This window comes from Hippopotamus amphibius, chromosome 11 (genome assembly GCF_030028045.1).
Source record: "Hippopotamus amphibius kiboko isolate mHipAmp2 chromosome 11, mHipAmp2.hap2, whole genome shotgun sequence".
NCBI classification, from domain to species: domain Eukaryota; kingdom Metazoa; phylum Chordata; class Mammalia; order Artiodactyla; family Hippopotamidae; genus Hippopotamus; species Hippopotamus amphibius.
Window position 1 is genome coordinate 67,421,851 of NC_080196.1, and position 26,714 is coordinate 67,448,564.

General features: G+C 38.2%; 1 protein-coding gene across 1 annotated transcript in view; it reads right to left on the reverse strand.

Annotated features, from left to right (window-relative positions):
* Positions 1-1,541: 1,541 nt before the first annotated feature.
* DSG4 (desmoglein 4) overlaps positions 1,542-26,714 on the reverse strand; it is a 35,031-nt gene continuing 9,858 nt past the window's right edge. Inside the window, exons 3-16 of the mRNA XM_057699482.1 lie at positions 25,743-25,874; positions 23,942-24,097; positions 23,461-23,605; positions 21,022-21,188; positions 20,116-20,250; positions 19,097-19,282; positions 14,044-14,315; positions 12,584-12,723; positions 9,817-10,044; positions 8,079-8,375; positions 7,090-7,229; positions 6,871-6,934; positions 5,260-5,468; positions 1,542-3,079 (exon numbers count right to left, since the gene is read on the reverse strand). Of these exons, the coding sequence (XP_057555465.1) occupies positions 2,312-3,079; positions 5,260-5,468; positions 6,871-6,934; positions 7,090-7,229; positions 8,079-8,375; positions 9,817-10,044; positions 12,584-12,723; positions 14,044-14,315; positions 19,097-19,282; positions 20,116-20,250; positions 21,022-21,188; positions 23,461-23,605; positions 23,942-24,097; positions 25,743-25,874 (3,039 nt within the window). The 3' untranslated portion in view covers positions 1,542-2,311. The remainder of the gene's footprint in view (positions 3,080-5,259; positions 5,469-6,870; positions 6,935-7,089; positions 7,230-8,078; positions 8,376-9,816; positions 10,045-12,583; positions 12,724-14,043; positions 14,316-19,096; positions 19,283-20,115; positions 20,251-21,021; positions 21,189-23,460; positions 23,606-23,941; positions 24,098-25,742; positions 25,875-26,714) is intronic.

Genomic DNA, 26,714 nt, shown 5'->3' on the forward strand with positions numbered 1-26,714 from the left:
ATCCACCTCAGGATATAACACAGGACTGGACGCGTACAAGATGCACCATGGCTGCTTGTTAATTGAGTGTTAAAATGACCGTGGCAGCAATGTTCCTTGGCTGTCCTACGGATTTCGCCCAATTATAGAGTAATGAAATGTAGCAGAATCTCGGTTGTGAATAACTAAAGTAAGGAATGGCTGTAATAGCTGACAGTATATATAATTTGGGAAAGATTAGAAAACAAGTAAACAACCTTCCGGTGTTATGACGTTATAGCCATTCTGCACTTAAACTTCACAAAACCTATTTTTCTGCACTTAAACTTTGCAAAACCTATTTTCTTTTCTTTTTTTTTAAAAATTTACTTATTTATTTAATTTTTTAATTGGCTGTGTTGGGTCTTCGTTGCTGCACACGGGCTTTCTCTAGTTGCAGTGAGCGGGGGCTACTCTTCATTGTGGTGCTCAGGCTCCTTGTTGTGGTGGCTTCTCTTGTTGTGGAGCATGGGCTCTAGGTGTGTGGGCTTCAGTAGTTGCAGCACATGGGCTCGATAGTTGTGGTTCATGGGCTTAGTTGCTCCTTGGCATGTGGGATCTTCCTGGGACAGGGATTGAACCCTTGTCTCCTGCATTGGCAGGCAGATTCTTAACCACTGCACCACCTAGGAAGTCCTATTTTTTTTTCTTGACAGATACTTTTAATTCCAATTAGGAAATAGCAAAGACCATGCAAAAGGCCAAATTGGATCCTCTCTATGTCTGATGAAGTTATAATATTGAAAAGCACACTGGCCAGAGTATCTGAGCAGTGGGTTCAAGGTTTTGTATTACAACTGGCTGGTTCTGATCATTTAATCTCTCTAGTTATAGATTCCTTTTCTATAAAATGAGAATTGGGTAAGAGATTGTGAGATGCCCCAAATTCTTCAATACTTTTACTTAAAAACAAAATTAACCATGAAGTACTATAGTTATTTCCTTCCAAAAGGAATAAGCCTTGAAAATAAATTTATTTCATTTATATTATCTTACTAGTTACATTATACTTACTACTATATAGTTGACATATTTTACAGAATTAAATAAAACTATTTTGCTAGAATTTCTTCTCAAGCCTGCTTTATGCCTACTAAAAATAAACAATCTGTACATGGGTTTCCATTTTATTCATTCAACATTACTAGTAGTATTTAAAAAAGAAACACATCTTGGTAATGGAATTAAATATTTTATTAATTATCCTTGGTAGGAACTCAAGGCCATATCCCCAGGGTTTTAAGTCTAGAAATGAATTAGAAGCTCTGTGAAGACTGGAATGTTGTCAGTCGTCTTCATCTATATATTCACAGAGCCAAGACCAGCACTCAACACAGAGTAGCTGCTGAGTAAATATTGTTGAACATTTGCATAATTACAAAGATGCTTTTAAAGAATATCTGGTTTCTAAAGGAAAGGTCTATGACTCAGGTCAATGAAACTGATTAAACCACACTTCATGCGGTTTTCTGACATAATTAACAAGAGCAGGGAAAAAATTTCTCTAAGGGGTAAAATCTCTAATACTTCCCCTAAGAACTGTTTCTACTGTAGTGTTGTCACAATTTTATTTTTGCTATTCTAAATTAATTTACAGTTGATGATATAAATCAATAAACTGCAATAAGAATTCATCCATATTGATAGCTATATTTGCATATCTATACATTGGTATATAATTTCTTTTGATAAACCATTTTCAGTGACACATTCACCTAGGCAGTTTTCCCTGTATGATATTAAGCATGCCCTAATAATTACATATCTTGAGAAACCATCTGAAGCGACAAATGACTTTAGATCTCTATGGATAGATGGTCTATCTTCTTTTTCAGTTTCACTTCAAAAGTGTCACTTTTTCAATCAAAAGTTTTAAATAGAAATATGTCTTTAAAGATTAATATGGCTGGTGAATGCAGACAAGACTTCCTTTGCAACTTTCAAGAACAAGGGCATCTTGGTTTACATGACCAGTTTTACATGCCCAAAGACCTCTAAGATTCACCCTATGAGTTACCTGCTATTTATTAGACAGTATCAAAGGATGTAACACATTGCGTCAAGGTTTTTTGGCACGTTACTTAAAATCAGAAAAAAATTTAAAAGGCTTATCTAAAGTGCTTAGCTATATTTAGCCCCAAAAAGATATAATCAAAGAGTCTCACTGAATTTAGAATTTTCGAATGTTTGTTGACTGTTAAAATGTTAAATATAGTACATTATACATCTTTGATGGATATGTTGGTGATTACAAGGTGCGAGGTCTCCAAAGAGAATACTGGCCATAAAGCACTTATTGTTGGGAGTAATGTATGTTACTATACCGTGTTACTCTGTGTCGCGATGTCATTGGGGATGTGGAACCAATGGTTTGGCTTATGTGAATGTCTGGACTCACCAGTTGCGTCACTTGAATTTCTGGTCCTACCAAAATACTGCCACTCATCACGGGTCCCTTACAACTATCAGTCATGCTACTACTGCTCATGTCAGGCCTACCAGGACTAGACAGCACTCTCTCAGCATAGATTACATTGTGTGTGTTGGCTGACTCAGTAGGGACACAAATATTCTCTTGAACTTCGTAGACAGGTGCCATTACTGTTTCTGTTACAACAACATTGGATGCAAGCTGAGGATCAAAAATAATCGTAGTGGGTTGCACGCTTGGATCAGCAGTAGTGTAAGTCTCAGTCACCACAATATCCCTGTGCATTGTGGGTTCAGGCTTGGCCATTTCTGCCTGGAATTCAGCCTCTGATAGAGTCATTCCTGAAGATTCGTTAACAAAGTAATTTGGTCCAAGTAAAGGGAGGTCAGTACTGATGGGAATACAGGCCTGCTGTGAAGGAAATGGCTCGATTTCTGCATCTAAGCAGATTTCAGCAAGAGTCCTGAATTTTGGATCTAAAGTCTCCATGTAGCTTTCATCTAAATCATCCACAATCCAACTGCAACAACCGATGGAGCCCACAGGACTCCCTACTCCCTCATGGTCATAAATGAGCAAACAGTCGTTTGCTGGTCGGCCTCCATCTTTGTCTGCGAAAGCACATGCTTTCTAAAATTAAAAGAAAAAATAGAAAATTAGAAGTTTCTTTTTCTTCAAATAAAGAAGAAGGACAACAATGCCTTAGAGACGTTTGATCTAAGATGATTTTATGGAATGAACTATGAAAAACACGGATTCATTGCTGTATTTCTAAATAATCGAAATTTTTAAAGGAGATCAGAGTGCATTTGATATATAGTCTTTTGTCTCTGAGGTGGCCTGAAAGTAATAAAATATATTTAGTTATGTCCAAAATATTATTTACTTAAGGAGAGAGATTTAATTAACTTAGAATAGAAGCATGTACAGAGGTGTACCTAGCTCTAAGCTTCAGAGACTTATTTTACATGGCCTGGGTGAAAAGAGCTGGAGTTAGGTTACTAGGAGGAAGGCATGAAGGTGCTATCTACTGGAATGTTCAAATTTTTTATTTTTAATGACAGATCCTTTAAATGAAATCCTAGGTACAACCTCAACATGTTGAAGCGATGACATTGGAACCTCTCTGTTTGAAGGGGGGGGGTGGGAGCAGAGACCGGCTGGCTGCCTTCCCCATTGGCCTCAACTGCTATGGCCCTTGGTGGGTTCCATGAAATTCCACAGGGCCTGCCCAACCCCATCTGAAATCACCTGATATAATCTGACCCCTTCTTTCTTTTATAAATAAGGTAATAAAAGGCCCAGAGAAAGTGAATGGCATGCCCAAGGCTTAGTTGTTGAACGTGACTTTAAATCCTCCTGTCCTTGCTCCACTGCACCATGCTGCTTTCCCTCTGGTCTGTACCAGAGTCTAAATCCTACCATTAGAAATGAATGGTGTGAAGGTCTTCAAATCAATTATTCATGAGTTTGGTATCACCTTAAAACTTTGCTGTTCAATATTTTACACGACATCTCAGTAAGAGAACAGTCCCTTCTTACCTGGGGCACAAGTTAGCTTCTGGGCTGGGTGGTGGTGGTGAAAAAAAGTGACAGGAAGGAAGCACTGGTACCGTCCTGCAGAGGCTTCACCTTGCAGAGTGAGAGGCTGTATCGCATTACCTCTGAAATCCAGTACCATTTTTTAATGTAAAAAAAAAAAAAGCAAATGTTTGGGGAAAGATGACCTCATTGCCCACAGAGAAAGGGGAATGCACTTTGAGTTTCTTTGTCCCATAAAGCACCAATTGTAACCAAATAAAAACATGCCCAGGGCAATTTTGACAGTAATGGTAAAGTTCCTTTAATATTGGTGTGATTTTTATGAATGATTCTTTGAATATAATTTCTATGACATTTCTATGACACGTATATAATTTGTGCCCATTTGTCAAATGTACTGAGTGGTATGGATTACTCATTTAAATAATAGGTACTATTCATGCACTGTCTATAATGGTATTTGTAACCACCAATTTTAAGATATAACTTACAATTACAACATCTTTAGCATTTTGTTGTTGTTGTTGTTAAGAGCGGTGGTAAAACTTGTGTTACCATATAAGGAGTAACACAGGCTAATTGGAATATGAGATAAAATAGATGGCTAGTTAAGTGAAATAAACATACTAAATAGAGATTCACCCTTTGTGCTACCCTGTTAGGCCAACCCAGTGCCTCACATCTTTCCTCCTGGAATACTTATAGATCCATGATCTCTTCCCCTAGTGAGGAACAAAGTACATGGGGCACCGGATAGAGATCAGGAGACTTGGGTTCTAGGCCCTGGTTATCACTAAGTCATGGTGATGCCCTGTTCCTGAGTTTCCTCTCTCTTCCTTCCCCAATTCTGGCTTTTGATTTATCTTTTCTCCTTTCTATTGGAGGCTCCTGCAGGGCAGGAAGGACACCTCGAAGAACAGACACGAATACACATTTTTTTCCTGATCAGGATCCTCCTGCCTTGCTGTTGCTATGGGAAACAAAGTGGGAACACCAGAAGGAAACAGAAGATGGGAAAATGGCAAAAGGGAAGTGGACACTGAGGAGATGCTGGCCTTTCCCACAGCAGTCAGATGTGTTATGTCCATCGAATATGAAATGTTTCAGCAAATTGGCTCTTTGCATTTTAAGGAGAAGTGAAATATTTTTTAGTCAGGATTGGGACAGAGCTAAGAGTACTGAATACATCTCAGAAGAATCTACTGCTATTGTCATTATTACTATTCTGTCTCAAGGCTATTTTGTGGAACTGAGTGCAGGGGAATTACCTCAGAGAAATAGCTGTCCAGGAAAGCCAGGTGCAGGCCGGCGTCTGCCTGGTCCCGCTGAGTCCCTAGCGTGGAGCTCCTCCTCCCGCCTGTGGCCGCCGGGCCTCCGGCCACCAGGCCAGCGCCTGTCCCCAGACCCGTGTTGAGTTCCAGTCCCGATACGCCCTCTTCAATCGTTCCTCCGCCCGTGTAGGTGTTAGTGTAGATTTCTGAAAGGAGAGGGAGTTCATAACAGTGCCGGCGTCGTCTGCACTGTTTATCCACGTAAACACTGCCAGCCACTGTTTGCCTACCCCACCCCCAACATAGAGAAGGTTCCGGAATGCTCGTATAAGAGCAATTCGAACTATACCTATAATCTTCAGGCTTGCTTATAACATAAAACCAAATTCATGGTGCAGACGGAGCCAGCCATCAGACGTGGCTTTCTCACATTTGCACGAACCTTGGCCCCCGACTTGAATGTGTAGAACGAGACAAGAGGCGCGGGGCCACTGTGCCCGCACCGGTTCCTTCGGTGGCAAGCTCCCCCGGCCGCTCAGAGGGGACCTGCCTCCGCTGAGGAACCCCCCAGAGCAGGGCCAGCTGTGCGTTTGTAGAAACCGAAACTCAGGGTCCTCATTCACCCTGGTGCTGGATGGAGAGCTGGCTTCAATAGGAAGGTTCACCGTGTTCTCGGGCTCTTTGCATCCAGAGTCTGGCTTGGGATACTCAGGAACCATCACTGAGAAACCTCACGTCTGCTCTAGAACTGCGCAGCCTCTCTACTCTGTTCAGTCATTACCCAATGCTGGGTATTTTTCAGCATTCTAAGGCCGGCGTGGGATTTAGTAAATTAGGAGACGGTAAAGCTGGTGAGGCAAATGCATGTATGAATTTAAGAAAAGTTCTTCACTGTATTATTAGGAGAACATATTTGCTGCTCCATCTTTTCTTTCCTTTCTTTTTTGAACAGCTTGTTCTACAGATAATAGTAGCACTTGCACTCTGCACAAGGCACTATTCTAATGTATACTTTGTGAGATATATATATATATATACACACAAGGGTGAATCAAAAATTATCCGCACCCTGGTTATATTAAAACTTCTGTAAATTCTACAGCCAGAGTGCAGACAATTTTTGACTCATCCTCATCTATAGCACATACACATACATTCATATACGATACATAATATATAATACACATTATGTATCATACATATGAATGTGTATGTATATGTATACACTCATTTACTCCTCACAGCAACACTTTGAAGTAGGTACTATCATAAGCTCAATTTCAAAGATAAGGAAACTGAGGCTCAGAGAGGTTAAGTGTCTTGCTCAAGGACTTAATGACTAGTAAGTGGCAGAGCTGGGAATCAAACTCGAGCATTCTGGTTCTAGACTTTGCCCTTTTAATTGCTACATCATTCTTTACTGCCAGGAGTTTAAGATAGAAAAATAAAGTCACCACTTCAAACGTGTAACTTCCCCTCCAGTTACACTGTCCTCCAAGGAAATTAACAGATATGCTGATTTCTTGTAAGGTGCTTATACATGAGATTTGTCTGGTCGAAGAATTTTGCAAATTTAAAAAAAAAAAAAGGATTTTGGTGTCCACTGACCAGAGGAATCTATACGATCTTGGGTATTAGAGGCAGTCATTGGTACACATATATTTGATACATCCTGAAAAGAAAAGAAAAAAAGTTTTAAAAAATAAATGCTTTATGTTAAGCATTTAAAAATTGACATATTTCCAGTTTTGTGCAGTGTATAACTGTCAGGACATGCTAAGTCCCATTGAAACCCTGAGCTTCTCTGGAACATGACGGTCCACTCACCCTGTCCTCGGGATGGGCCCCTTCTGTTCTCCAGGACTGCATCATTCCCTCTCCCCCCTCGGGCACAGGAGCAAAATTTGTCCCCAGCCCTTCTGGCTGTTTTCGTTTGCAGCAACACATGAGCAGCAAGAGCGGTGCCACTGCTCGAGAAAGTGGAAAGGAAGAGTTAACACGCTACTCAATTTAGGAAGTCATCGAATGTATCACTTTTGGGAAAATGCGGCATTATATTTAGAACCAGAGGGATAAATACAAATGCGGGAAAGCATCAATTTTCCCCTCAAGGATTGAGTATACATATCCGTGTTTATAAATACAAAACCACCAAATCACATAGACCTTTAGGGCTAGAATGGAGGGAGTTTGAGATCATATAGTCTGGGTGCTTTAGCGACCGATTAGGCAAATAAGGTCCTTTCTTCCTGGTAATCCAAGACTCCAAACTGGTTGGTGGCAGATTCAGGATTCAAATCCAATTTTATGTTTTCTATCCTCCGTGTACCTGCATACACTTTTACACATGTGTGTTTATGTTTGTGCTGTTCCTTTGTCCTAGACTGCCTTTCTGATTTCCCCACACACCATCCTCCTACTAAGAAAATCTTCAGCTTTTAGAGTTTGACTCCAAGCCACTTCCTCCATCGAGACTTCCCCAACCTTCCCACTTGGACTTAATTGCTTCTGCCTCTCTACTCTTAAAGGACTTTGTGGAAATTTTCATGATAGGATTTACATTATGTTCTGCTATCTTATACTTAGGGATTTGCACGTTTCACATCTTTATGACCCTCACTAACCCTAGACTTTCTAAGTTATCATTATTGAACAAGCACATGCCCTTATCAGTCCCATTGCTTCTTTCCAGATTTCCACAACAATTGCTATAAATACTGAAAAGAAATGGCCAAAGAAACGTAGCTGTTCCAGGGAACCTGGCTACATGCTTATTTTGAAGAACTGCTGAAAAGAGGGATTTAATCAGTACTTACGAAGCAGTAGTAAGAGGCCCAGAGCGATCATGCCAATCCCTGTTGGTCCGAGACCAACATGTGAAGCCCCAGTTTGGTCATCAGTGACAGACACACTGGTAACAGAGCTGCCGTCCCCCGTGCTGATGCCCGTGGTACCCGAGAACAAGCACGTGTAGCTGGTGTCACAGTCGCAAGCCTTTAACTCCACCATCTGCGGCAATTCGCACGCTCTGTTAAAACTGTCCTTTACTAGGATTGGAATTTCGTAACATAAGGGATATAAAGTTTGCTCAGTCGTCAGGATTGCTGAGGTAGCTGAAAAGGAAGAGAGGGGAGAGAAAATATATTAAAATTTTTTGGAGGTAACCGTTCCTAATACCCAAGATTAACTTAGGGTCTGATTTTTTTTCATGTTCCTTTAGTCATAGAGTACATTGTACTTTTTAAAAATTAACACTTATAATGCTTATTTCCAGAGCAACAATACTTAGCATATAATATGCACTCAATGAATATTTGTCCAATGAATGAAGAATACTGAGCTGAAAGGAAATATTGGAAGTCTTCTATTTGGAATTATAGTTTGCAAATGACCTTCTGAAGACTGTTGTTTATCTCTTATTCAAAATTGCTGTTCTATTATTTAAAATTATTCCAATAACTATTATTTTCCTAACTCTTTGTGTTACAATTGCCTATTGATTTTTGTAGAAACTATAAAAAAACTATTAAAACATAGGTTGAAATTTCCATATAGACCTGAGGAGGGTTTAGAGGTGATTTACTCATAAATCCTGAATAGTAATTGATTAATCTTTAACACTCATTATTATTATTACTATGGGTTATTACTTTCAGTTAGTTATGTGATAAGCTGGCTATGTCTACCAAAATGTGGCCTGTGCTCAAAATAAGAGTCAAATAAGGCCCATCCACAGCCTGGTAGGTGGGATTTTATTCTGTTCTTCAACACGAACATATAAATAGGACCCTAAGAATATTCTTTCCAATGTGATTATATTTTTTACAGGCAGATGTATAATATCGTTTAAATACCTTTACAAACCTTCATGCTGAACATTTTTTCTTATGTTTTTACTCATAATATCTAGGATCTGAATGAGGAAAAAGTGGTTAGCAATTATTTAGCATATTGGGCTTTGTAGGGAAAGAGGAATTTAGAGTTGTCTTGATTTTAATGGAATTGCTTAGCTTTTAAATTATTAAAGTGGTTTTGTGGGAAAGGGCTAAAAGGTTTTATGGTGAAAACAGGTTACCTAATTTCCTCCAAGTCCTTAATGGTGGCATTTTTTTCTGGCATCATTTTAGGATGAATGGAGAAGCGTGGTGACCTCAGAAAGGTGGGTTTTTCCTCTTACCTTGGACTCTGTCGTCTGACCCCCATCTTACCACCCTACTCCCCAAAGTCTTTCCAGTTTCCCCAAATGAATATGAGATTAGAGAGCCCAGGTGAGGTTCTCTCATGACATTTCATTTTCTATTAAACATTTAACATCTTGGGAAAAAGAACCCAAGGTATATAGTGTTATGTTGCTTGAAACTTAATCTCAATTTTTATTGATTTGAGGCCTTCATTTTAAAGTAGCAACAGTTAGCACAAACACATACTATTATAGGCTCTTTATATGCTTGGTGGAAATAGAGTTAGAAAATATTGTTATGCGACTCGACTAAATATTTGGTAATTATTTTTGCTTTTGGTCTTACAGTGTGAGCAACTTTGCATTCTACTTACCATTTATTGATTTGATATCCCAACTGTCCGCTGTCCCTGGGGGTTCATCAACAACACAGAAGGTAAAGGGAGACCCGTAAGAGTGATCGTTAACGCCTGTTGCAGAGATCAGAATGGAGGGAGAGGCAATGCAGATGGTTTCCCTCTCAGCAGCAATGACTGGGCAGTAATCACTGATATCAGGAACTTCGATGCATATGGTTCCCGTGGCTGTTTTCCCAGAGGCATCTGAAACAGCAAAACATATTGGGTGTTGGGGTAAATGGGGTCAGGGAGAAAATTCTTTCTCTTATCCCATGATGATGCCACAGCATAGAGGAACAGTGTGACTGATTCCCGAGATGGTGCGTACAGGTTCCTGCCTGCTTCAGTCTCCTGAAATCACTCTTGCCTTTGCTCGTTGCCTTCCAGCCACACTGGCTTCTTTTTAGTTCTTTGAACAAGTCCTTTCCTAATCCAGAACACTTGGGCATTCTATTCACTCTTCCTAAAATGCTTTTCATCCTGTTTCATTCTGCTAATTCCTTCACATTTCAGGATGCAAAATTAAATGCCATTTCTCAGAGAAGGTTTACTGCTTTCTATTCCCACCCTGTCCCCCAAATGAGCCCCCTCCAGTCCAGCTTAGAGCCTTCCATTCTAGATGCTTATTGAGTCCTGTGTTTGTGGAAAGAACTGCAATTGAAATTAAATAATTTTTTGTGTATTTTTTTCTTTCTGTTTTACTATTTAAGGCCATCCATTAGATGCTATTTCTCTCTGAAATGGTATTTCTGAAAACAACTATAAACATATTAGATTTCTTCCTAATCCATTTGAAACAAATTTTGGGTTAGTATAATTTATTAGAAGGGGCAGAGGACCAAGAGAAAAGTCTAGGCTTTCAGTCCACTTTTCTACTTTATGTTGAATAAAGAATTATTTTGTTTTTAACTTGCAAAGAGTCTTAGTGTTCTCATTTGTAGATGAGAACATTATCATCTCTAGATATTTTGCTCGGTGACTTTTTGGGAAGTTTATAAACGTATTTTAAAGATGTTTTCTGTGTGCCTAAGTGGTAGAGTCATTTAGTTAATCGAATGATAACAAACCAGGAGCCTATTCACACCCTGCATGGTTTTGTACGGTATGTTCTTATACCCGATTCGGCAGTGGACTTTCTAGACTTAGTCTCATTAGAGACACACAGATTATCTCATGGATTGTGTGCTGTGTTGTTCTCTGATCCTCCAGAACTTTCCTACGGCCTCGTGCTGTGGCAAAACCACAGCTCAAGCGATTGTCGACAGCATCTGCTCCCCTGTTGTGTTTCCCATATGCAGAGCTCTGCTTCTTCACCTGGTGGCTGAGCATCCTTGAGCCAACTTATCCCAACCATCTGGATGGCTTTTGCCAGTGCAGAGACTCTGCCTGGATGGATAAACAATAGCCCTTGGTTTTAGGTTTCTGTGGATACATTTTGATGTATTTTTCTTTTCATTTACTTGAAATGACTAATTTTTATTCTAGTTTTTGAAGATTTTCACGTATTACCCATGTACAAACACTGGCTGTGATCAACCACACTAGAATTCATTCTAGGAACAGGCCTTCTAGAATACTGATAGCAAATAAGACTGTAATATTTATATCACTCACCCAGATGTTAAAAGTGATACTCATAGGATGAAGATTAGAATGTATGGTAATTATAATTGCTCGGGTGTTACCATGGTTTCTCTTTCCATCTTATACTCCCTGTTTCTCTTTCTCTTTTTTGGCTACTGTAAATCTCAGATGTAAACTTAACGTAAACCTACAATATCTATCTTCTATTAGGTATGTATTTGGGACATCTATTTTTCTCCCTTCTTTCCTGGTTACTGACTGTTTTCTGTTGTTTTGTTTTGTAGTAGCTGGTTTCCCAGCCATTGCTCCAAAGAATCATTAACTATTGCTAAATAAACAGAATTCCCGTTGCTACTCACCAAGAGGAATGCTTAATAGATTTTCCCAGGTGAGAAGCAGCAGAATTACAAGTTAAGCCAGTGCATCTGCACTTACGACTTTTAATTTGGATCTTATGTTTGGGAGAACCTTGTGCTTTCTTGGTCTTTAACATCTTACTTTGGACACCAGCACTCACACAGGCCTCTTTTATTGGAGCTCAGTTTTAGTGACTCTAAAATAACTATACACTTCGGGACACTGCCTTTCCCACAGGTCACCTTCAGGTGAATTTTACGTACCCTTGTAGCACTTACTTTAATTAAACACTTCTAACATACTCTACAAGCTGATCAACCATCCCAAGCGATGAGGTCATAAGTAGAAACTGAATTTTATTTATATATTTTAACTTTTATGCTTCACACTGTAAGTCACATACAGTTCTTTCTTGGAAGTAGGTGAAATAAATTATGACTTAAATGTAAATTATGGTTATAAGGATATTGAGGGCTTCCTAGGTGGCGCAGTGGTTAAGAATCTGCCTGCCAATGCAGGGGACACAGGTTCGATCCCTGCTCCAGGAAGATCCCACATGCCACGGAGCAACTAAGCCCGTGTGCCAAAAAAAAAAAAAAACAAAAAAAAAAAAAAACAAAAACAAAAACAAAGGATATTGAATTCAGTCCTTGACCTAAGGTATTTAGAACTGTCTGTGAGCTTACAAACACCAGTAAACTGTATATTGTATTTGAGTCAATCTAATATCAATATTAGAATAATATTTGTATTGAATGTAATAGTAATAATTTTATTAAAATTTGAAAACAAATTTTCTTACCATCTATAGCCAGGATCTCTGCTGTGTATATCCCATTGGTAATATATTTTGACTTCTTATCAAATTCTCTAGAAAATTGTATCTCGCCAGTCCTTGAATCTACTTTTAACCAGTTGCCTGCATCATGTCCCATGATATACCTGTTTTTAAATAAATACATTAATCCTTTGCTTATGTGAAAGTTAATCATTTTAAGCCACACAATGTATTAAACTTATATATGGTGTTTGTATGCTTTATGATGATAATTTACTTGGTTTATAAAATGTAAAGAGAATAATATCCAGTATTGAACATATTAATGCATAGATTCACAACAGAATTTTATAATTTTATAATTCTTATTCTTCTGGCTCAATATAATTGTTACTAAAATATGAATTTATTTCAGCTCTGTGAAGTCACAGCACTGTATATTGAGGGAATATGCTTTATTCTTTTTTGCATGTAGTATACTTTGTTTTTCTTAGATTTTAAGGTGTATTGGTTTCAGAGCACCTCATTGTTGGCCTGTAAGGGGTTGTGGTATCATCTAGTCAGCTTGTGTATATGGATTTTTGTTACAGATAATGGATTCAAAGTTCTTGACCTTATTGGAAGAAGATCTAGTCTCTGTACCAGGCATAATTTCCAATGTCCAAGGCACTTATATGGCATATTCTTTCTTTAGATAAACTTCATAATTTTTGTTGTCTGTCAATTTATTAGCTGATTAAACAATCAAAACTGTTAATTTCAAAAGTAAGTTATAGGTCAGTAGACTTTGTTCACTCCAAAAATATTGGGAGGAAGAAAAGAAGAGAGACGAGGAAAAGATAAAGAGAATACTTATACATTTCACTCTAGTTACTTCCCAGAATATCTTATATAGGTCGAATTCCTGTGTAATCTGTGTATCTGGTGTCCATAATACCTACCTTTCTATTTTTCCAATTCTGACTCTCTTTAGGCTCATCAAATTTCTGAAATACCTGTCTCTCAGCTTTCCCTGTTATCAATTTTTTTGTTTGTTTCAGGCCAAGCAGGAGATTGAAATTACCCTCAAAGTTCTTAGATAACACAGGTTTTAAGGTAAAAAATAGTGACTCATCTTTTATGATGTCTTCCTGTTTATAATACAGCTTAATCATCCAGGTCCAGGGTAGTACAACAGGACACAGAAGATCAAAGAGACTCGCAGAGTAACTGTAGGTGGCTCTTTGATCCTACAATTGCTCTTTGGACACAATTATTCCTTTAACCAATTTCAGCCCTTATTGCCTCTAAAACACTATTAAAATTCTGAAAAAAATGTTAATACCACAATAGTCTTCTAAAACAAGCAAGCAAACAAATAAAGACAAAAAGCAAAACAAAACTCCAAAAGTATTTCAACCCACATATGCTAGCACATACTAGTGAATTAACATAGGACAGAACCGTGCTTTATCACTTAAACATGAGCAAAATATTTGCAGTACCTGACATTTGTTGCAGGATTTCCTGTATCCAAATCTATAGCTGTATATATGCCAAGTACATAATTCATTAAGGAATTTCCTTTTATTCCTTCTCGCACACTGAAAGTCACAGAATTTGGATGAAATGCGGGTCCTTCTCTCACATTAACAACCTGAATTCTCACAGGGGTTGAGTGCATTCGGAATTGAGAGGCAACTGAGTGGTGAAACTCAGCTTGGTTTTTAACTCCAATACTAAGGTGAATATTAGGCACTTGTTCATAATCCAGCATCTGAAATGATGGAAAGTAAAAAACTTTGAAACAGCAAAAAGACTCTCTTGATACAAGAATAAGAAGCCAAGATAAAAAAGTAGCACCGTAGAATAAAGGCCAGGAGCTATGCAATTCTGATCTTGAATTGATGATAGTTTATTTATTACTGCATTAGGTATTTCAGATGTGTTATTTCCTTTATATTTTGGCATAATCAGGTAAATGTGTCATTTAGGCCTGTGACTTTAAGTTGGACTCCAATTTTGGAGTTTTGAACTTCTTACATAAAAGCCCTGAAATGAAAGATGATCCTTCTTTCCAAATGAGGTGCTTATGAAAAATAAAAAGTAAAACTTAGAATGGAATAAAAATGTTCACATTTATTGAATGAATAAATAGTACCCAGGTTTCCTTTGTAGAATTTCTGAGAATATCTTGGAAGTATAATCAGAGAGTCACGAAGCCAAGGTATATGATGTAATTGAATGTGTAACTTTAAAAAATGATTCAAACAACTTCTAAAGGAGAATTTGTGACTATTATAGTCAGCCCTAAACTATAATTTAATTGTGCTGAGTCTGGTGGATAAGAAGACTCCTTCACTGGGCACATTCAAATAAATAAATCCCATGCCCAGAAAAAGTCACCTTTGAGATGGGTTCTTTGATTAAGAGGTGAATAGAATCTTTTGATCCAGAATGATTGATGTGGTGACATGAAAGGTCACCATCAATGATTCAGCATAGAGCTGAATGTGAATTGTGGACTCAAAAACGGATTTTCAGTTGGAAGAGGTAAAAAACCCCAACATCTGTAACAGGTAAAAAAACCCAACAATTGTAGAAAAGGGAGTACTGGGCACTGTGTAGAAGTGACCTGGAAGCTAATGTAAGCATCATTTGCAAGACATTTACCAACAACAGAAGGTAACATATCAGTGCCATGAGCAGGCCCCTTAGATAACCTCTGCTTCTTAGGGACATTCCATGACCTCATGAATGTTCTTTTAGAATTTAGTTAAATTCTTCACAAGAGCTAATAAGGCAGAAATACTCACAGGAATTCATCTGGGTTCTTATTTGGGGCTAGCTCAACATGCCTCACTTAAATTTCAGCTGAGCCTTTTGAGATTTGGGATTTTAATTGCTGAAAATTCCAGAAGTTGACATTTTCTGGTGTAAATATGAGTGGAAGAGACCAGCAGGGCACACACAGTCAGGAAGGAGCTTACAGAGGTGAAGAGAGGGAAAAATCTCAAGGCCCTAGTTCTCTCCTAAAATTTGGTTTACTGGCCCCAGAGTACATGGTGAGGCATGGAGGTGGCAGTCAAATATGACTTTGGAATCAGATCTGGTTGGAGCGATCTTTGTCATTTGCCACCTGGGTAATAAGTTAGCTCTCCTTTTTGATTTTGTTTTTCACTTTCTATAAAAAAGGAATCACGATATTTTCTTCCCTGAGTTGTGATGACTAAGATAATGGTAAAGCCTTCATACACAGGATATAACCCAATAGCCTGTGCTCAGAGATTGTTAATAAACCTTACCTAGAATTATGATAAAAACAGGGAACCAATCTTTCTTTGTTAGAATTCCAATTGGGTAGCATTTTGCTTTTCTTCTCAATGTTGAAGTGAATGTGTACACACAGCCCCACCCATATATTTATATTGTTTGTTAGTAATCCATACAAAGGTATTGATAAATGCCAAACAGAAGTTTTTATTGACAAAGAGAATTTTTATTTTCTTAGAGATTGTCTCTTGTTACCCTACACTGTAGGGGCTGATCCTAAGGAGGGGTAGAACCGCCAGGGTTCCATACCCAAGAAACAGGTTAATTAATTATGGGCAATATTAGGGAGTGAGTGGGGAAAAGGAGAAAAAGGTTTGCTAACCTAAGGATACCACAACCCTGGAAGGAGCAAGGCTTCTAGAACAAAGGTAAAATCACTAGGATGGCTCTGTTAGGATTTTCTGTTCCCTCATGTACATGGGATGGTTCCTGGAGATCAGGGACGATGTCTCATTCATATCCCAGGCACCTTTCATTTCTCAAATTTGGGTTGAATTGAATCATTTGTAATGTCCGCAGACTAAGAAAAGGGTTATAAAAATCTTAGTCAAAAGCCCATTCCTAGAGGCTAGTTCCCACAGGGGTAAGTGGTAGCTTTAGTGTAAATGAAGAGGGTCCAAGGGACATTAGTGACCTCATTCCAAATACCAAATCCTGGGGAAATCACACACATATTCTCTCTCTAAATACATGGTTCTTTTGCTGATGTGCTAGCACACATATTAAGGTTTTAAATTTCTTTAGCCTTTCTACATTATTTTGATGTTTTAAAGCATATTGTTTTCTGCTCTCCATAAGAAACTTGGGAAGTTATCATCCAGAAAAAAAGATAGACAACTCGAGGATGGAAGATGCCTTAGAGGACTGGGGCAGGGAGGGTGGGGGGGAGTTGAGGGGGGGGAGTCAAGGAAGGGAGGGAATACGGGGATATGTGTATAAAAACAGATGATTGAACCTGGTGTACCCCCCAAAAAAATAAAAAGTTAAAAAAAAAAAAAGATAGATACTTTGTCTACACAACATTTAATACTACCTTGACCAGTTTTTCATGAAACTGAATTTCCAATAGTTTTTTTGGCAATAAAGTAAGTGTATCTTTAAAAAACTTTTAGCTCTCACAGAAGACATATTGTATGTCATAGATAATGCATTGCCTGAGTTATGAATGTGTTTTCTTTTTCATTTTTGTAATTTTATAGAAATGATGAATTCTGCAGTCAAGCTCAGTGACACATTGGGTGAGAGTAGCAGTTTCAGCAAATGTCATCATCCACACTATCCGCAAAGTTTTGTGAGTTGCTACTATCTTCCCGACACAGTGCCAGGTGCTAGGGATGGAAAGATATTTAGGTCAAGTTGTTTATGCTCAAATATTTTTTGCTCTTATTTCAGTAGTTTAGGAGGCAGATTAAAAGCAAACAAGAGTTACATATTGCAAGATAATATACAAAGTCAGTGATAAAGATGGTAAGAAAATAGGTAAGGATTTCATGACATGTCCAGATCTTGGTTTTTAACCAAGATGCAAGGTGGGAGAAATTCTGATCCCTGGAAAAAGCTTGACTAAGTATATTCAGAATTTGATAAGGTGGTGGGTGACCTTTCGTCTTTCTCTTTCTATCTGTGTTACATTTGGCAATGGCTCTTCATTCTTGTTCCCTCATTTGCATTTCTACTGCTATTGCCTTAGATCAGCTCATAATGTTACTGCTATTTAAAAATATATCCTAAAGCTTTTCTTGGTCTGTAAGTAGGGGTTGGTGAATTTTTTTGATGAAGGGCAGATAGTAAATATTTTAGACTTTGGAAGTCAGATGTAATTTCCGTGTCAAGCATTCTGTTCAGCCAATGGAGTGTGGAAACAGCCACGGGAAATACATAGATGAATGAGTGTGGCTGTGTTCCAATAAAACTTTATTTGCAAAAAGGTGGCAGGTCAGATTTGGTCTGTGGGTCATAGTTTGCTGATTTCTGCCCCAAAGCCATGTTTCTCAAATAGGAGGTTCATTACATATTCTTGGAGTCCTTGTGTTCTCTTAAAGAATTTTGAAATGTTGTGTGTTCATTTGAATGACAATTTAAAAAAGCACTTATAGATATTTTCCACAGTTTTGATGACCAGTTCACAAATTAATACACTGCATGATTTCAGTGCTAGTGGTTGTGTTTTGTGTTAAAGTAGTAATACTCTAATTTCTCCAAATGGTTGCCAAAAGAATAGAGATAAACTGAATATATAAATAATATGTTTGCATCAGATGAAGGCTAAATAGCTTCCTAATTTACTGTCTGATAAAAAAGTTTCACAGTAACTGGAATAGAGAAAAGTAGTAACAATTGAATAATCACAGTTCACACTGTGTGCTAAACTAAATGTGTGCATAGGTCTACTAGTCTATAGTTTCATAGCTGTAAGTTTCTGTTTATGTTGTTAGTACTAATTGTGTTTGAGAAAAATTAATTTCCCTTATCACATTAATGCTAATTTGAATCTTACTGGTTTGTAGTTTTGTTTCTAATTTGTATTTTTAGATTTTATTGTTGTCCATAAAATAAAAGCATAAAGTAGTTTAAGAAAAATTAATCTGTAAGAAAAACTCAAACCCTGTAGTCCGGTACTCAAAGTTCTCAGCAGGCTGACTCCAGCTCAACATCTGTTCTTGCATCTCATTGCTTCCCTCCGTGAATACCCTGCAAGAGCCCCGCAGGACTGCTCATCATGCCTGAACATGCTTTACGTTTTCTCACCACAGTGTGTTTGCTCATTCCATTACTCTCATTAGCAGTCTCAGTTATAAGGTCTTGCTTAAACCCGATTCCAAGGTTGAAACATTTTCAGCCACATCTAGCTCAGAAGGATCTCACTTCTTAGGAATTACTTCATATTTCACCCATCTGGCCATATTTCACATTTACTACCGTAACATATGGACGACTATTTATTTCGTTTTTAACTCACATTATTATCTAGTTTGGGAGTACTTGCCTTAACTTCTCAATTAGGTGTTGAGAAAATTGTGAGAACAAAACAGCTTTCTTATTTCTCTTGGCAATAAATACTGTATTGCTCGGCTGGGAGTCTCAGGCTGACACAGTGAGCTAACTCAGGGCACTTGTCCACACAAATAGTATTCAAAGCTGTGGAGTACTTGTTGCAGGGAGATTCTCTCGCTGAGTATTTTTAACCCTTCTTTGGAAGAAAATATCGCAGATCCCATACTGTACCTTGACAACCTTCAAAATGCCTTCATTGGTTCGTGGGTCTGTTTGAATATCAAACCAATTCCCATCATTTCCAGAGAGAATTAAATATTTTGCCAACCAATTGTCAGTGCCTTCTTCGTCAAGATCAATTGCTTGAAATCGTATCAGTTCTGAACTTAAACAGTTCTCTTCAATGCTTGCTGAGTACTGAAATGACATAGATCAATTTTATATTCAATGAATTTTCAAGAGGGAAGAGTTTGCTGTACGTAACTATCATTTAAAATACTAACAACAGACTATGCCGATGATTTCTGCATCAGTCATGTGTCTAATCAGAAACATAAGAATAAAATGATTATAAGATAATAAAACTGATATTCTTGCTCTGTATGTGAAATCAAGGTCAAACTGGCACTTTGTTTCATTTTTCTTGCTTATTTTAAATTTTCCTTAAGTTACTCCCTCCTTTCACGTTAAGGGCTAGATGGTAATTATATTAGGCTTTGTGGGCCAGAGAGTCCGTGTCACAATTACTCTGCTGCTGTAGGATAAAAACAGACAACATGAGGACAGTTGTGGCCCAATAAAGCTTTTTTCTTTTAACCAAGATAGGCGGTGAGCCAGGTTTGGCCCTGCTGTTTCCAATTGTGCACTTCTTTATGCCTAAAGATGAACATGGAAGTTGGGAATGGTTGGGACTCTTAGAGATTTAATTCAGCAAATCATCAGGCATAGAAAGATACATCAGTGTTGTTACATGATTCCCAGAGTTGTATGAATAAATTTCCACATTTCTGTGAGTAGAGAGCATGGAGGAGATTGTCCGTTGCTTTCACAGAAGGGATTTGTACAGAACAGTGGCTCAAAGGCAAACATGTACTATTAAGGTATATGATTATACATAAGAAGTTCCAAAGTTTATACAGCAAGTAAGTTGACTACATCTATACATGTAACAGACCAGGCTCACAAACTAGTGGGAAAGCAAATCTATTACTGACACATATGGAAAAAGGATTATAAGAGTGACGACTTACGTAAGTTTTCTCCAAAGTGGGGAAATTATCATTGACGTCTAAAACCTTGATTCTACAGTCACAGTCCGAAGACAGTCCATCCGTAGCTCCATCCCGATCCGAGCCCCTCACAAGGAGGTTATACATGCTGTGTTGCTTAAGATGAGAGAGAATTTTAAGACTTTTTGATCTTGTTTTGAATAAAATCCAACACATTCTGATTATTCCATTTTTCTTTTATAATTTTCTATAATCTTTTAATACAATTTTTCCTTTTCATCATTTTCATTTAAAAATAATGGTGGGACTTCCCTGGTGGTGCAGTGGTTGGGAATCCGCCTGCCAATGCAGGGGACATGGGTTCGAACCCTGGTCTGGGAAGAACCCACATGCCACAGAGCTACTAAGCCACTGCGCCACAACTATAGAGCCTGCGCTCTAGAGCCCGAGAGCCACAACTATTGAGCCCACGTGCTACAACTGCTGAAGCCTGTGCGCCTAGAGCCCATGCTCCACAAGAGAAGCCATAACAATGAGAAGCCCCTGCACCACAACGAAGAGTAGCCCCCACTATCCGCAACTAGAGAAAGCCCTCAAGCAGCAATGAACACCCAAAACAGCCAATAAATAAATAAATTAAGAAAAAAAATTATGGTGGACTATTTTGACTTTTCTCCTTTACATGGGAGGAAGGGCACACATGAATCACTGCAACTTTGTCTCTTCAAAATTGAATTCCTTATTTCTTTTTTTAAAAAATTTTTTAATTTTTTAATTTTTCAAGCTCTTTTTTGGAGCATAATTGCTTTACACTGCTGTGCCAGTTTCTGCTGTACACCAAAGTGAATCAGCTGTATTTATACGTATATCCCCATATCCCCTCCCTCCCGTGACTCCTCCCCACCCTTCATTCACGGAAAGCTTTACCTCTCTGTCGAGGAAATTGGACGTGGTGCGGACTTCTCCAGTGTACCTGTTCAGGATGAACATTGGTGCGCCCGCTGGCTCCTGAGAGACAATCTTATAGGCAATTTTAGAATTCAGGTGACTGTCTTCATCTGCATCTGTGGCACTCAGCTTCACTACCAGGGTGTCTAGAAATGAAGATGGAGGTGAAGAATGTTTGGGATTCTGTTAGAATCAATTCAGCAAATCATCAGGCCTAGGAAGAAAGATCGGTCAGCCTTCTCCTGAATTCTCTTGCTCAAGTTTCCCATGAGAATATATTACCATAACTTTCAGCTACACCACTGACTACAAAAATAATGATGGTTTGCTTCTATAAAATCCTTTACCATTTATAAAGTACTTGCACTTCTTCAATGATTAAATGGTAAATTAGCAAAATATAGTAATCTTTTTTAAACATCAATAATCTTTATTTTTTAAAATGTACTTATTAATTTAAAGTAACAATGAGAAATTCATTACATGTTTATGTAAGTCACATCCTTTTTATAAAAATGAACTATAATCAAAACATAATTTAGTGAGAAGGCTGGCGTCTCATATTTCTGCAAATGTATTTTTAAAAAACTTTAAAAATTGTTTAATACAGTTTTTCAAGGTTACTTTCCATTTACAGTTATTACAAAATACTGGCTAGATTCCCCATGTTGTACAATACATCTTTGAGCCTATCTTACACCCAATAGTTTGTAAAGTAATTAATCTTTAATGTATGAAGTTCAACAGCCTTTATCATAAAGCTGAAAAATTGACTTTATCCATTTGCTTTTGCCACAGTTTTGTGAAATTATTTTAAAATGCTTAATTAGGAAAGACTATAGCTTAATTAAATTCAACACTGCAGTTATTTATTGAGCACCTGTGTTCATTATTTCCACTCATCCACAAAGCAGGGAATTATTACTGGTTGCCTTTGAAGATAATAGTACTTTATCCAATAGTCAAAAATACATGATGATTGAAAAGAAGATTTGTCCGCAGGAATAGAAGAAGTTTTTAGTTATTCATAGGGGCAAAACAGAGGCGTCCTAGGCTAATCCCCAACGACATCAGCCCACAGGGCGGTTTTTCAGAGTTGGTTGGTCCCTGATGTTTTTCTTCTTCCTAGCCAGGCTTCATAGTGAAAAATCCCAGTACAGAGAACCAGGGAGCCCCTTGAAGAGAAAGAGCCAGGTTTTGTGAAGTTGCTAGCTGATGAAAGTATGCCCCGGCCCTGCGGATACCTCTCCTCTTCTGAGGGGCATTAACAAGGCTGCCGATCAGCAAGCCAGTGGACTTCGATGTGGACTTGGGTGTCGGTTTCACCTTCTCTTCCTCCACCAAGCTTGTGCTGAGGTGTGTTAGTGAGGAAACAATGATGGACTTTGGACACCCTCTCTCTGTTTTGCCTCTTTGAGGCAGAACCCTCGCTTTGGCTCCCTATGTCCTCCCGTCTATAAAATGTTATAAAACATTTTGTGTTTCTTATTTTCAATAGCACTTTTCTTAGGAGATCTGAGAAAGAAGTTCTCCTGACACCCCTCTCAACCTCTGCCCTTTGTTCTCTCGTTTATTCTCTCCTCTAGCATTTTTGTCTCTTTTCTTCCCCACCAGATCTCTCCATCCTTCCTTTGACTGTCCATTGGTACCTCTAACTTGTTTTTTTATCTGCATTCTTCTGAAATTTCTTTTTTCTCTTCTTTTATTCCCAAATTTATTTAGAGGTGTAAGAGCAGACATAGATGTGAAAGGAAAAGGAATATTAGAGGATTGGGGGAAGAAAGAGGCAGAAGACAAAGAGGGAGAGAAGAGAGGAAGTAGCAATGTAGGAAAAGCATACGCAGAGAAAGGAAGAAAGTTCGGGAGGAGTGATAAAGGGAAAGAGAGATGAGTATTGGAGTCGGAGAATGAATGAAGCAGGACGAAAAAAATGAAAAAATAAAAAAACCCAAAAAACAAAAACACAAGAGGATGTAATGTAACTTGCCTGTGTAGACTGTGAAGGCCAGTGATTACCTTTGTGAGTGATCTGATGGGGACAATTGCAGATGAACCCTTCACCACTCTCTATCTGGCGAGGTTCAGCCCCAAATTTGAGGAACAGGCATGTGCATGGTTTCTTCCTCAGTTTACTTATTTAGAGTATGTTAATCATGAGCCCAGTGACAATCTCTGAGGAAGGTGCTAGGCTCCTGCTAAATCACATATATAAGGATCCTACACAAACAAGAAGATGCTTAGCATTTTAGATATGATTTTTCTTCTACATAAATTTTAAGTTAGAATTTGTGAGGTTTGTTCAACATGTAGGTTCAGCTTGTCCTGATAATGAAATTACCTGTATTTCAATCTCCTAAAGGTTTTGACGAAGAGAACTGGAGATGGGGTAATACAGAGAAGGAGTGTCATTCTACTTACTTGTGTCACTGTTTTCTTCGATGCTGGCTGTGTACACATTTTGTGTAAAGACTGGGGGGTTATCGTTTATGTCCATAACTTTGACTCTAAGCTCAAGAGGACTTTCTAAATCTTCACCCCGAGAATTCAGAGCCCGGCAACAGATCTGTGGAAAGTTGGGGGAAAAACTGTCTTTCTCCACCAAAGGAAATTAAGTAACATACCTGAAAATATTCCAGGAAATGTGCAAGGAGACAATTTTCTCAGGGAATTCAGACTGTATTACAATCTAGTAATTTCAATATTATCAAGACATTTGATCACATACATATGCAATTCTGAAATATAAACTTACATTTTCATACTCTTTTCATCAAGTCCTTTATTTTGATTTCAGTCTACTGTGTTTTTTCAAAAGTAAGCACTAGTCTTGAGATGATATTTTTTTTAAAAAGGGAAGAAAAACAATATGCATAAATCAAAACACACTGCCGTGACTTACCAGGAAAAGTGGGGTTATCTCTCTGTCCACCACGGAGGTGATGTTAATTTCCCCAGTCCGGGGGTTAATGGTGAACACTCCATAGGGCGGTCGATCAATTCCCGCCCCAGAGATGCGATATGTAATCTTCTGATTCACTTCACAGTCTGATCGAATCTGCAAGGAAAATAGCTAGGACTGTGATCTAATTTAGAGCAGATCATGATCTTCAGAGTGTAGCACGGTGAGAAGGGAATGGGTTTTGTAGCCTGATGGGCTTTGGGTTGAAACCTGGCACCATGACTTACGGACTTTGGAAAATTCGCTTAGCTTTGCCAGGCATCAGCTGTGCTGGGATAATACCACCCATATCCCAGGCTTGCTGCAGGGATCTTATGAGGCGATGTAGAGACACCTCAGCCCAATGCCTGGCTTGTGGCGCTTCTGGGCTTGATGCTTATTACCAATATACTGTCCAATTCTCTGATTTTCTTTGCATATAGATAAAGAGTTTGACATAAGAAATCACCATCTTTACTATTTTTAAAAGATTGTGTCATATTAATATGAACCCTGCCTAGATTTTAGTTAGAGATTTAATAAAAATTATAGATAACTTAAGAAAGCCAGAAGAGAAATACAGTGTTTAGAGATATGGTCAATATTTTTGTCAATGGAAACCTGCCACATCACTCTTTTGCCAAATAAATTTTATGGCAAATATTCTCCCATATCGGTTTTGTTTGAATAGTTTTATATCCATTGCTTATCAATTTGAACAATGATATTTTAATTTTGAAATCTCACCTGTATACTAAAGATGAGAACACTCATTAAAATACTAAGAATTATTACCCAAATATCCATAATTAAAGACAGATGGAAATACAACTTGGATTAGTTTAGCTAATCCAAAGATCTTATTTATATAGATGAAAATCCAGGAAGTCCCCCAAATGCAAATAAAAAGAAGAGAATATGCCATGTAAGTGGAATAACATAAAGCTATAACTGTGAGTTGAATGGAAACAAAAACAATTGAAAACTTTCCAAAAATTTCCAAAAATTTGAAAACTTCTGAGAGAGAATAAATCTCTTATCTGAGCTGAGGTTGTATCTGTAATATCACTGCTGATGCTTATTATATATGTAAAGCTTTATATATATGCTTAAGCTATGTGTACGTGTAATGCTTTAAGGAGAAGGTTCTGGTAGATCACTGTGCTGTTGATTCACCAGTGGGACAGGGCCAAGATGCCCAGAAAGAGCTCGTGGGGCTATTAGTGCGGGTCCCATCCTTCATGAATTAATTTATTATACATTCTCTTCTTCACTCTCCTTTCTTAATGATTGCCATTATGTGGAGTATTTTTTAAAACTCTTCTAATTTCTGGATGTAGGCATCTTGTGGGAACTTTTGACACTATCCTTACTTTCTTGGAGAGAATTAATCAATGCTGTAAACCATTGATTTTGGGGAGGGATAGTCAGAAGACTATTACATACACCATGAATACCTTTCTTATAACATCTACGTGTGATGATACACAGAACACAAATGAACAGGTAAAGCCAAATTATGCTGGAGAGCCCAATCTCTCAGGATCACCCAAGGACCCTCTGCTGTGTATCAGCTCCCAGCAGGTGATATTCAAAATGATGCCTCCGCAACCTGAGCACGTTACTCCACGTCACCCATCTTCCTAAATCACTATGGTGGACACTGCAAAGGCTGCAAATCCTCCAAACGTCTGAGAAATTTCCTGCCCCGCAGAAACCTTTCTTATCAGCACAGCCTACTTCTGTTTATTTCATCACTTACTCTGGCAATCGGATTCCTCTTGGCGTTATCTTCTCCTTCTCGACAGGCTGCGGCAAACTTGATCCACTCCCGCTTCTGTCTTCTGACTGTTTGCCATTTCGCGGTGCTATTTTCCACGTCTAATTCTTTCACCTTAAGCAAAAAGCGTTCCCATTTCACACAATGTTGGGACAGTTTTACTCAGTAGGGACATTTATTCAACACTGTGGGGTGGCACCCAGAAGAAGCAATGGCACTGAATTTTACTCGTTCACGACTCTAGATACATACAGCTTGGCCACCCTGACGAGCAGCTTCTTTTTGGAATCATCTCTTTTCTAACTATAGGATTTCAGTGAAACAAATTTCATTAGAAATTGTGTGTGGAGCTCATAATGTGTTCTATTGGATAACATGTGTGGTTTTTCTTTCTTCAGTCTATCCTCACCAGGTGAGAGGGCTTGCCCGCCTCACCCTTCACTGTGTTCTCATCAGGGTTCAGGAGTTTTGTGCTGGTGAGTGTGCTCACCTAAAAGAGGGAAGGGACTTTTCTCTTCTCTTGGTGAGGATGCCACTCTGGCTAAGCATCCAAATATATTATCTCAGGATTAGAAGAATTTTTTAACTGAATTGATGGTACCTGCAGTAATCCCATGGACGTCTACATGCCTCTCAGTGTTGTCCATTTGTATCTCTGCTTTCTACATGTTTTTCTCTTTGTAGTCTTATGTTGCTATTATCGGAGGATGTTTTAGAATTTTATAAAGAATTATAAATGTTACTACATGCATAAACATATGCATATGTATAGATATGTTTTAAAAAATAACTCCTTATGTACTTTTGAGACATAGAATATTCTGTGTTTGTTTAAGCTAAAGCTTCGTTTAATTACCACTTTGGGGGAAGGAAATGTCCCCTGTGAATGGAGCTTATCCTTTCAAGAACCAAAGCATTTTCATTTCTCTCCCATTTTGATACAACCTGAAATGT